Source organism: Mesocricetus auratus, unplaced genomic scaffold, assembly GCF_017639785.1.
Source record: "Mesocricetus auratus isolate SY011 unplaced genomic scaffold, BCM_Maur_2.0 Super-Scaffold_100003, whole genome shotgun sequence".
In the NCBI taxonomy this organism is placed as follows: Eukaryota; Metazoa; Chordata; class Mammalia; order Rodentia; family Cricetidae; genus Mesocricetus; species Mesocricetus auratus.
The window spans coordinates 27,987,922-27,999,586 of record NW_024429188.1 but is presented as its reverse complement, the minus strand read 5'-3'; the positions used below and the strand labels follow the sequence as shown (position 1 = coordinate 27,999,586).

Below are 11,665 nucleotides of genomic sequence, written 5' to 3'. Positions count from 1 at the left end.
TGAACAATCTGAGATTAATACACAAACCTATGAACAAAGAAGTTAAAATTATACAATATAAAAAAGGTAGCATCTTTAAAAATTGGATGCTGGCATAACTGAATATTGACGTGTAGAAGACTGCATATAGATCCATGTCTATTGCCACACATAAAATTGAAATTCCTAAATCAAGCCACACTGAAACTGTTAGAAGTGAAAGTGGGAGGTACCCTTGAATGAATTTGTACAGGAGAGCACTTCCTGAACATAACACCAGTAACACAAACACTGAGATCGAATATTAATAAATGGACCCTCCTGTGGCTGAGTAAATTCTGTAAGGCAAAGTACACAGTCAGCAAGACAAAAAGGCAACCCACAGATTGGCAAAAGATATTCACTAGCTCCACATCTAAGAGAGGGCTGATCCCCAAAATTTACAAAGAACTCAAGAAGCTATTCGCCAAAAACACCAAAGGACCCAATTAAAAAGTGGTAGATTCCACTAAATAGAGAATTCTCAACAGAGGAGACTAAAATGCCTGAAAGACACTTGGGAATGTGCTCAACATCCTTAGCCATTAAGGAAATGCAAATTAAAAGAACCCTGAAATATCATCTTACTCTTGTCAGAATGTCTAAAATCAAAAACACCAATTACAGCTTATGCTGGAGAGGATGTGGAGAAAGGGGAACACTCGTCCATTGCTGGTGGGAGTGCAAACTTGTGCAGCCACTTTAGAAATCAGTATGGAGATTCCTCAGAAAAAAATGGGAATCAGTCTACCACATGAACTAGCAATTCCAAACTTAGGCATATACCCAAAATATACCCATTGATATAATAAGGATGTCAGTTCCACTATCTTCATAGCAGCATTATTTGTAATAGCTAGATCCTGGAAGCAACCTTGATGCCCCACAACTGAAGATTGGATAGAGAAAATGTGGAACATACACACAGTGGGGTAGAACTCAGTGGAAAAAATGGAATCCTGAAATTTGCAGGCAATTGGAAAGCCCTAGAAGAAACCATCCTGAGTGAGGTAACCCAGTCACAATAAGACAAACATAGTATGTACTCACACATCTATGGATTTTAGACATGGATCAGGGGAGTGCCAGCCTAAAATCTCAGGGCCAATGAGTCTGGGAGACAAGGAGCTTCCCAAGAGATATGCATTATACCCCAGAGAAGCCAAAAGAGGCAAAATCTCCTGAGCAGATTGGAAACATGTAGGGAGATGAAAGGTAACCAGGAAAAAGAGAGTGCTATAAGGGAAGAGTAGAAAATGACATGGCGGAGCAGGAAGGTTGAGTAGGGGTAAGAATAGAGGAGACCAGGATGAGAGATACCATAATAGTTGGAGTCATTATATCTTTGAGTTGAGAGCTGACACCAGTGAGATTTCCAGAGATCTACAAGGATAACATTGACTGGAAAACTAAGTAATAGCGGAGAGATTACATTTATAGCCCCTACCTAATGACAAAGTTGATGACTTCCTTATATGAAATCCTAGAACCTCCATCCGGTGACTGATGGAAGCAGAGACAGATACTCACAGCTAAACATTGAACTGACCTGAAGGAATCCAGTGACAGAGATGGAGGAGTGATGAGCAAAGATTTCAAGACCATGCTGGTAAAACCCACAAAGACAGCTGACTGGACAAGGGGGAGCTCTTGATCCCCAGACTGATGACTAAGAGGCCAACAGGGGACTGATCCAAACTCCATGAATGCAGTGTCAGTGAGGGAATCTCAGAAATCTATGGGGCCTTGGGTAGTATATTAGTGTTTACCATGGCATACAAATGAACTTAGGAGCCCATTAGGAGTGATGATTTCTTAGACTGGACACATGGGGAAGGGCCTAGGTCCTGCCCTAGATTAAATGACAGACTCTGGAGATCCCCCATGGAGGGCCTCACCCTCCCTGGGGAAAGATGTGGGGATTGGGCTGGGAGTAAGGGGGTTGGAGTGGGGCTGGGAGGGAGAAGGGGGGGAAGCTGGGATTGACATTTGAAGCATGCATGTTTCTAATTTATATAAAAAAGGAAAAAAGAAAAAATGGAGTCTTGAAATTCGCAGGAAAATGGATAGAACTAGAAGAAAGCATCCTGAAAGAGGGAACCCAGTCACACAAAGACATCCATGTTATATACCCATTCATAAATGGATTTTAGACATAGAGCAAAGGATTTCTAGCCTACAATCTACACCTCCAGAGGAAGCAAGGAGTACATTATGAGAGACATAAAGGGTCCCTGTAGAAGATGAAAGGGAATAGATACCCTGAGCAAATATGGACAATGGGGGAGAGGGGAAAGGGAATTAGGAGATAAAGGAAAGGAAAAGAGGAGGGGGAGGAAAACATGAAAGAGAAGGGAGATTGTGTCAGGAGAAGAATAGAGGAGACCAAGAAAAGAGAGATCTTAACAGAGTCAAACATTATAGGATTGAAGAGAAATTCAGCACCAGGGAAATGTCCAGAGAACTACAAGGATGACCCCAACTAAGAATCTAAGCAATAGTGCAGAAGCTACCTCAAACACCTTTCTCCTATGATGAGATTGAAGACTACCTTAAATGCCATCCTAGAGCCCTCATCCAGTCACTGATGGAGTAGAAGTAGATATCCATAGCTAATCACTGAGCCAAATGCCTGGAATCCAGTTTTATACAGGGAGGAGTGATGACCAAAGGGGTCAGGATGAGGCTAAGGTAATCCACAAAACAGTTGAACTGCACAAGGTGAAAATCATGAACCCCAGACTGGCATCCCGACAACCACCATAGGACAGAACAAGCCCCCCAAGACCGTAGGTGTCAGTTAGGAACCCTGCCCATCAATGGCACCAATAGTAGTGGACCAACATTTATCCCTTTTTTATGAATGGACTTTAGGACCCCATTTCCAAAAGAGGGATAATCTGATACTAGAAATATGGGAGAGAGCCTAGTCCTTGTACCAAATGATGTGACATAATTGATGATGCAGCATGGAAGGTCTCCCTGAAGAGCAGAAGGGGCATGGGATGGGAGGTGGTTGGGGAGGCATGGGAGGAGGGGAGGGAGAGGACACTGGGATTGGTATGCAAAATAAGAGTGTTTCCAATTTAAATTTTAAAAATCTAGAAAGAAAGGAAAGGCTATTGACTTTTGTAAGCTGATTCTTTCCTTGTCATGTTGCTGAAATTGTTGACCCTCATACATGTGTTCTGGTATATTTTGGCATATCTTAGTTATAATATCATGTCACCTTAAAAATCAAGGGAATTTACAAGCATCTCTCCATAGGTGTGTGATTTTAATTTCCTTCACTCCCTTTATTGCTCACTGTAATGCCTCCAACACAATATTGTAAAGGAGTGGGAATAATGGGGACCCTGTCTTCTTCAAGATTGTAGTGGGTTATTTTCAGGTTTTCTACATATAAGATTGTGTAGCCAGCAGGTTTGTTAGAGAAAGATTTAAATATTTTGAATTATGTTCCCTGCAGTCCTACTCTCTCTGGGAGTTTTATCTTGGAAGCATGATGTATATTGTCACAAGCTTTGTTCTTTATCTAATGAGTTTATCTTGTGTACATTTTGTTACTCATTTTATTTATAGAATTCTATGTGTAGAACCAAGGCTGTATCACTGGAATAAAGCCACCTTAATAATTTTTGATGACCTTCTTGATATGGGGAAATATTCCACAGTATTGTGTTCAGGATTTTTGTCACTGTAATCACCAGTTATGTTTTTCTCTGTTTGTGTGCATGCACACACAAGCAAGGGGTAGAGACTATGTGTATGGATGTGTGTTCCATAATAGGGATAAAATAAATATTGTCTAATTATAATATATTTACAAGTGATCCTTCGTATTCTATGTTTACAATAAAATGTTGAAAGTGTATGCATGAAATTCTTCCTTGAAGGACTTGTAGCAAGACTGATATTGCATTTTTCTGATTGTCTCCATTGATTTTGATAGAGGCTGAACGACTTTTTCCTTCTACCAACAAGAACCAAGTACTGTCATTTCTTTGCATCCTCACCTGCCTGTGGTATCATTTCTTTAATGATTGTCTCCATTGATTTTGATAGAGGCTGAACGACTTTTTACTTCCACCAACAAGAACCAAGTACTGTCATTTCTTTGCATCCTCACCTGCCTGTGGTATCATTTCTTTAATGATGATTGTCATTCTGACAGAAATAAGACAAAATATCTACAAACTTTTAATTCCTTTGACCTGCTGGTTAAGGATGTGTTTCACATTCTGAGAATTTGCTTTTAGTTTTATAATCTACATTTTGAAATGGAGTAATTTGTTTTCTTGATGTTTATTTTACTTGGGAAACAGGGAATTATGTATCCGTGTGCATTGTTAATTTATAAAACTTTCATCCTGGGGAGGCGTCATACTGTTATGAGAACGTATCTGCAAAAAAAAATAATACATTCTGCAATTGCTTTGATGAAGGAAGTTTAAACTGGCAATAATAAGAGTAGTACCAACTAAACTGATATTTCAATAATCTTTTTAGGATTGTTAATGAAGAAATTACCATTCAGAGTATTCAGAGTACACTTAGAAATTGTACTGGTAGACAAAAAGAATATTGGTATTTGGATATTTTTATGAAACCAAGCATGCTTTACCTTCTGTAACTCAGGATGTAATTTCAAGTATTCACCTTTGAGTGACCTCTCAGATTGTGTATATATTAGACATGAAGTAAATATGTGAATGGTGTGCTTTAGAACTTGCATGGCATGTAAACACTTAGCAGATTAGATAGCAAATTCTACTAATAAATGAAGTACCCATATGATTTTTACTTCTAAAACTTGACCACTCATATGTAATTGAATTCCAAAGAGCCAGCACTAAACTAAAATACATATGAGAAACACTAATCGACACAGTTGAGCGATAAATATCTGTGTCATTCTCTGTCAACACACACACACATTCACACATACATTCAAATAAATGTGTATACTTAAGTGGATGTTGGAAAAAAGTTAAGGGGCACATAAATAAAAGCAGTTAGTTTTAGAATGTGGGTGTATATGATGTAAATGTACACTGAATATACAAAATGAATGTAGCAACAGTGACTAACATCTTTTCTATTTCCTTGATCCAAGCCCTCAAAGAAGATTGCATCTTTCTTTTCTTTTACCATAGCTATATATATTCTAAGGAATAATTGTAATACATGCAGAAAATGTAATATCTTCATGTATATGTGTAGGGCTTGGTGTCTATGGAATACCATTCTCATGAATTTATTCTTCAACTGTGAATGACTAATATGTACACCATCTAAACATATCCTGATTGATTTACATACTGAAATCATTTAACAAAAGATAATCTCGTCAGATGGCCTTTTGAAAACAGAATTCATCCTCAATTTTCAATAATGTTGAACATGGAGGAAGAACCAAAGAGTTTGTTACACAAATTATTTCAGTGTGTTACAACCATTCAACTGCAAATCTCAAGTTAAAACTGAAAATAAATATGGAACACAACAATAACTTCACTTCTGCACTGTTCTTGCCCATGGCTATCCAGCAATGATGAAATTTCAATTACTACAATAGTTTGTAATGATGCGGATATCATTTGTTACACCGGAGTGATTATTTTAATTATCTTAGTGACTATTTATGGGCTTTTTCAATGAGATACATTTTGCAAGGCATTTATTGCTTCTTGAAACAATTTATTTAATCAGTCAAAAAAATAAGAACAGGTAATACATCATGTGATGGGAAAGGAAAGCTAAGCCAGGAATTTGATATGTGGTATCCTGGCTCTACAGGAGATGGGACAATTCATGTAGAATGAAATGGCGATTTATTTGTGATGCTGATTCCATGATCAAGAGGATATGATGCATAATTGCCATCCTGTTCTCACCTTGGCAGCATGAAAGCAAAAATTAAAACATGGTTGAACATAGTCGTTTTAAGAGTGCATGAATATAACATTAGATATCTCATTATAGAGTATACAGAAGTGATTGTACACAAACAGCTCATTTCCTGGAAATCGCCAATACCTGTACTTTGGATTCTATATGAGCACAGTCTACAGTGAATAATGTCATTCTGTGTCCCCCACATGAAATGTAGATTGAGGTTTCACAGAATATATAGAAAATATAAACATGCTTGTGGTGTATCTGTGACAAATTATATTTCACAATCATAAGTATGATTTTTCAAATAACAAGTAACATTTTTGATGTAAATTTACTAAATATAAAAATATTATCAATTCTGAATAAAAGAACTTAATATTGTCTTATACATAAATTATTCTACCTTTCACTTTTACCATTGTAACATTTTCAGCTTTAAAAGAAGAATGATATTCTCTCTTTATATTGCTTACTTTTGAGTTCCTTTCATCCTTTGTCAAGACTTATTTCTAATTTTCTTGTTAGGAGGAAAAATCGATTCAAATATCAGTATGGCTATCATGCCTTCAACTTTTACTCACCTACGGAAGGCCTTTATTCAGGACAAGTATCTGAAAAAGAACATGAGTGGGGTAAGGAGTGACAGAAGTGTTATAAGAATATAGGAACAGTTTCCCCAATGATTATTGCTGGAAAGGACACCTGAAAGACAATACGACTAGATACAATATGAATCAGGCATCTGACTAGACAGACAGACAGACAGGCAGGCAGACAGATAGACAGACTCAATATATATATATCTATATGTAAATTTATATATATATATATTATAGCTAAAAGATATTCATTGATGTTACCTGTAGCAAGAATATTGAGAATGTTTTCCACTGGAATTTTCTTTTCATGAGCAAATTGCACAAGTATTTCATTTTCTTCAGGTGTCAAAGCATTACCTTTTCCTACATTGCATGAAGGACAATGTCAATGACATGGTCAGTTGAATTCAGCAAAATTTACATTGTTTCCTTAGTGTCCCACTGTTATTGGCAATGGAAAAATCCTAACTTCACCAAATTCACCTGTCCTGGATGGGTCAATACAGTCAATTACAGTTGTAATTTTCCCAGTGTTCCATGGACACCTTGGAAGACCTCTAACTTGTGGTATGACATCATGTTCCATTGTTACATGATGCACCAAAAAAGAATAACTACCTTTCTAGAGAATTCACTCATCTTAGTCCTCTAAATGTTCAAAAATATGTCACCAAAGAGACAAAAATGCATGCCAGTGGAACCTTCACAACTCACCGAGTCTATTCACTAAGGATCATGGTTTTTGTGTGTTTGTTTTTTAAATTTAAATTAGAATCAATCTTGCATCACATATCAATCCCAGCTCACTCTCCTTCCCCTCCTCCCCTGTCCCCTTCAAGTCTGCCACAACTTTCCACTCAATCCAGACTCCACTCTCCAAGGAGGGTGAGGCCATTCTTGAGGGATCTCTCAAGACTGTCATATCATCCATGGCAGGGCCTAGCCCTTCCCCCATGTGTCCAGGCTGTGACAACATCCCTTCCTGTAGAATGGTTGTCCAAAGTCCATCTGGATGCCAGGGATAAATGCTATCTGTTGCCTGAGGCCTCAAAGACTGTAGATGCCTCCTCACTGGCAGCTACATTCAGGGTATCTGGATCAGTCCCATGTTGGCCTCTCAACAATCAGTCTGGTGTCCATGAGCTCCCCCTTGATCTGGTCTGCTGTTTCCATGACTGCCAAGTCTTAACCCCTTTGCTCATTACTCCTCCCATTCTGCAACTGGGTTCCAGGAGTTGACTTCAGTGTTTAGCTGTGAGTGTCTGACTCTGCTTCCTTCAGCCACTGCATGAAGGTTCTAGGATGGCATACAAGGAATTCATCAATCACAATATCTGGGAAGGGCATTTGAGGTAGCCTCTCCACTGTTGGTTAGGCTGAGTTCAAAACCAAAAGTATAAGGATCATGTTTAAATTTAGTACACACTTGATCATATAATACTCAAAATGGTCTAAACTTTGGGAAAATATTATTTGCCTTACTCTTTCCACTGAGGAAACATGAACATAAACTCTCCCAAGAGCCTCTGCTGTTGCCCCTAGTCTTCAGTGACCCTGCTATTATTTCAGAGAAACCACTACCATTCTTACCAGCAACAACAATCATGTTCGTTTCCTGGCCAGCTCTATCCATGTTCTTGTTGGTAAAGAAAATCTTGTCTGATGTTATATACAAAGGTTGAAATATATTGTTACCTTCAACTGTAATAAAGGAAATATTTCAAAACTGAGTATCACTGCTGAAGATTAATGGAGGCCCAGACTCTAGCAATCATCTCTTATCTATTATCAAATGACACATTTGTACAAAGCTATTCCTGTAGTCCTTCATTTTGGATATTTCATCAAAGTATTTTGAGCAAACATTTCTGCTCTTCAAATCTGATATGAATCCTAAGTACGGATACTCCAATTTTTCTCTGATTTTCTTGTGTTAAAACTTTGGGAACAATCTGTTGGATATTCTGTCTGCTTTTAACCAGATCCCAAAGGCCACTTGTTGATTTCCTCAATGTGTAAATATCTGGTGCCATACCATGGAAATACTCAGTGGGCAAATGTTTCCATGTGGAAAAATAGAACATAGTAATTTGTCATGTGTACAAAAGTTGTCATCTTGAAAGTAGGATGGACTTTTTGTGTTTGACAGACATTGCTATTGTGTGCAATTGCCTATCTGTCTATCTATCTGTTTCTGTATGCCTCTGTGTGTGTGTGTGTGTATGCGTGCTCATTGGAATGCAAGCATGCATGGATTATTTCCACTCTCTAACATTTATTAAATATGAAAAGTAGTTCCACATGAAAATAAAAGGATTTATAGGGTGTGTTCATTTTATATTGCAGGACTGCTTTTTAATATACATGTAAATTTAGTAGAGCATGAGACCTGCCACAAGAATGTGCCCTCTGTTCATTTAAATCAAACTAAACATCAAATTGTGATTGATTCAGTTGAATAGTGTTGCCATTGTTTAAGTAAATATTAAAGTTTGAAGTACTCAGCATGAAAATCTTAACCAGATCTTCAACTAACTGCCTTTTAAAATTGAAATTTATCATCTGATTATCTAAATGTTATGATCTCTACAAACTATGAGAGAAATAATCTTTGAAATCGCACTGTTCATTTAAATGTTCTAGAAATCAAGAATGACAGATAACACCCACAATGTAAGTACTTGAGGACATGAGGCATGAAGTTTGCAAAGATATTCAGGTCACTGAGTCCTATTAGTGACTGGCAGACACATCCAGTAACAATCTGAGACACCATATGAAAGAAAAGCTTCTGAATACTAACTGGAAATAAATTTTCATGCATTCAAACTATTTGGAGATATTTTTCTATGATTACTCACACCTTTCTGTAACAGTGTTCTTCTCCACGTAAACTTCAGATGACGTACAATGTTATCTGACTATGAAGCATATCTCAGTTCATTGGAAGGATTGATAACTTTACAAGTAGCCAAAATTTTTCTAAATCCATGCACCTATGGGTGTCTGAAGTATCAACATGAATATGTACATCAGCATTGCTTTGTTCATAAAGGAAACACACAGATCCTGTACTTACACTGGGTTTGGTAGGTTCCATTTCCTTTCAAGTACCCAATGACTGTGGTCTTGGAGCACTGGTTGTTTGTACTAAAAACCAAACAGAGAAACCATAATTTTTTCTGTGTAAAATTTGAATTCATCTTAAAGACCTTCAAGTGTTATAACGAACTTCAGAGTGCACTAGCATCTGTTAAGAGTGTACAGAGCTAGGACCAAAATATGTATGCTTACCTCACTTTTCCTAAAACTTGTCTAGATTGTATCATCTTGTTATTAATCATACAGGTAAATTCCTTCATTTGTTCTCATTTTGTTAATGCTATGAAGGCTCTAATTTGTCTCTCTTCCAAACTTTATTATTAAATGAATGTGATTTCAAATATTCTCTTGTGCTTGTCCAATGATATAATATGTACACAATTTATTATGCATGTGTTAAGTACTTTTATTGCTAACCTAAAAAATAGAAATAGTTCTAAGCATTTTTAGTTCTTATGGTGTCATGCAGTCTTTCAATGAATACAGTTATCCAAATGTCAGAGAGATAATGTTTGGTTCTAGAGCTTCAGAGAAAGGGAATCGCAAATTAGATTTTTCTCGACTATTTGTGGAGGACTATTTCATGACATCATAGATTGAATAACATAACATGCACAGCTTTTACCAAAAGGCTCACATATTCCTGATGACTTACTAGAAATTGGAAGCTTAGATTCCCCTGCATCCAATATTTGACTATAACATTCAACAACATTCTTCCAACAACTAGGCTTTTTAAGGAAACACTCAAGAAATTGGAGACAATGATCAACTGGAATAAGTTTAACACAATGCTAAAGATGAGGCCTTCATTTTCACAACCAGAAACAGAACATGCCCCTGTAAGCTTAACATAAAGGTTGCAGAATGCATAAATAGTCTGCTCAATTTACAAGCTTGACAATTTGCTTACATGACATAAAATGTGATTTCCATTTCACTGCAGTTTTTATAACAATCAATATGACGAAAATAGAATCTCAGTGGCCCTCCTTCTTCTATCTTTTCAAGATTGTCAGCAGCAATGACAATGGTATACCATTTTCCTTGAAGCTGAAAAAAGCAACAAAGGCAAATGAAGCAAAGAAAAACTATATACCAGTGGTATAAATTCACATCTCTGTTCCCAGTTCTTGGAATTATGTAAACTCACTATAAATGTCAATGAATAATATTTTGTTCATTAGTTCAAGATTAAGTTCCTAGGGATGTAGAATAACTCAGGGTAATATGATGATTTAATCAACATAGAACATTTTGAGCTGAGACTTTGCAGAAGTGCTCATGTTTTGCCCTCTTATGCTCTGCAAATATCACCCATTGTTTCCTTATTCCAATTGTTTCAGTGAGAGGAATCTAATAGGTAAACTGTACCTCTGTGACAGTCAGAAAACTTATTTCTTAAATATAGTCTTGCATGGACTAACTGAGTGATGTGTCACATCCACAGAAATATGCTGTTGATGAAGCTAAGATATATGAATAGAGCAAATGAATTTACCTCTGCAAAATCCTGAGCATGAGCCAGACTAAAGACCAAAGCCAGCAGCAGAATCTTTACCATGGTGGTGCCTGACTTTGCTTTTCCACAGAAGCTCGAAGAGGTGAGTGGTTGAGAAGAACTCAACTGACAAAGCTTTTTATACAGATAGTTAGAGGGAGTTTCACGGAACCAACCAGTTTGATCTACACTAAGCTACATCTGTCTAGTGTTTCCTCTTTGGCCCTGCCAAATGATGTATGACCTCATATCTCAAAACTAATGTGATTAGCCTTAAGGTCAGGTTATGTTTGTTTGAAAATTGAGCATTCCTGTTAGAAACAAAGAACTATCTTGTTTGAGCATACAAATAATAATTTTCCTTCCAGAACTATACCGTTGGGTAAAGGTCACTGTGCTTCTTAAAGGACTTTCCATACATTGACTACTTTATTCTTCTTGTACATTGAATTCAACAACCATGGTACGTTGCTGCACGAGTTGCTGAAGCTTAACAGTAAATACAGTAGGAAAATTGCTCCCATTCCTCGAAATAAATAAAAAT

At 37.1% G+C, this 11,665-nt stretch overlaps 1 protein-coding gene across 1 annotated transcript; it reads right to left on the bottom strand.

The window, feature by feature from the left end:
* Window positions 1–5,697: 5,697 nt before the first annotated feature.
* LOC121139824 (aphrodisin) lies at window positions 5,698–11,267 on the bottom strand. Its single transcript, XM_040743824.1, has 7 exons — window positions 11,122–11,267; window positions 10,534–10,673; window positions 9,598–9,668; window positions 8,109–8,219; window positions 6,780–6,881; window positions 6,501–6,530; window positions 5,698–5,915 (listed from the first exon to the last, which is right to left on the bottom strand). Exons 1-6 carry the CDS (start codon window positions 11,182–11,184, stop codon window positions 6,514–6,516), a joined length of 504 nt encoding a protein of 167 aa, XP_040599758.1. The 5' UTR covers window positions 11,185–11,267; the 3' UTR covers window positions 5,698–5,915; window positions 6,501–6,513.
* Between the last annotated feature and the right edge of the window lie 398 nt (window positions 11,268–11,665).

Bases quoted from the DNA above. Each gene is read 5' to 3' on its own strand.
- LOC121139824 (XM_040743824.1), bottom strand. From the start codon at position 11,184: ATGGTAAAGATTCTGCTGCTGGCTTTGGTCTTTAGTCTGGCTCATGCT. The intron at 9,669-10,533 runs GTAAGCAAATTG...TTTGGTTTTTAG, and splicing joins GAAATCACATTTTATGTCAT to TACAAACAACCAGTGCTCCA. The intron at 8,220-9,597 runs GTAAGTACAGGA...CCTTTATTACAG, and splicing joins TGGAACCTACCAAACCCAGT to TTGAAGGTAACAATATATTT.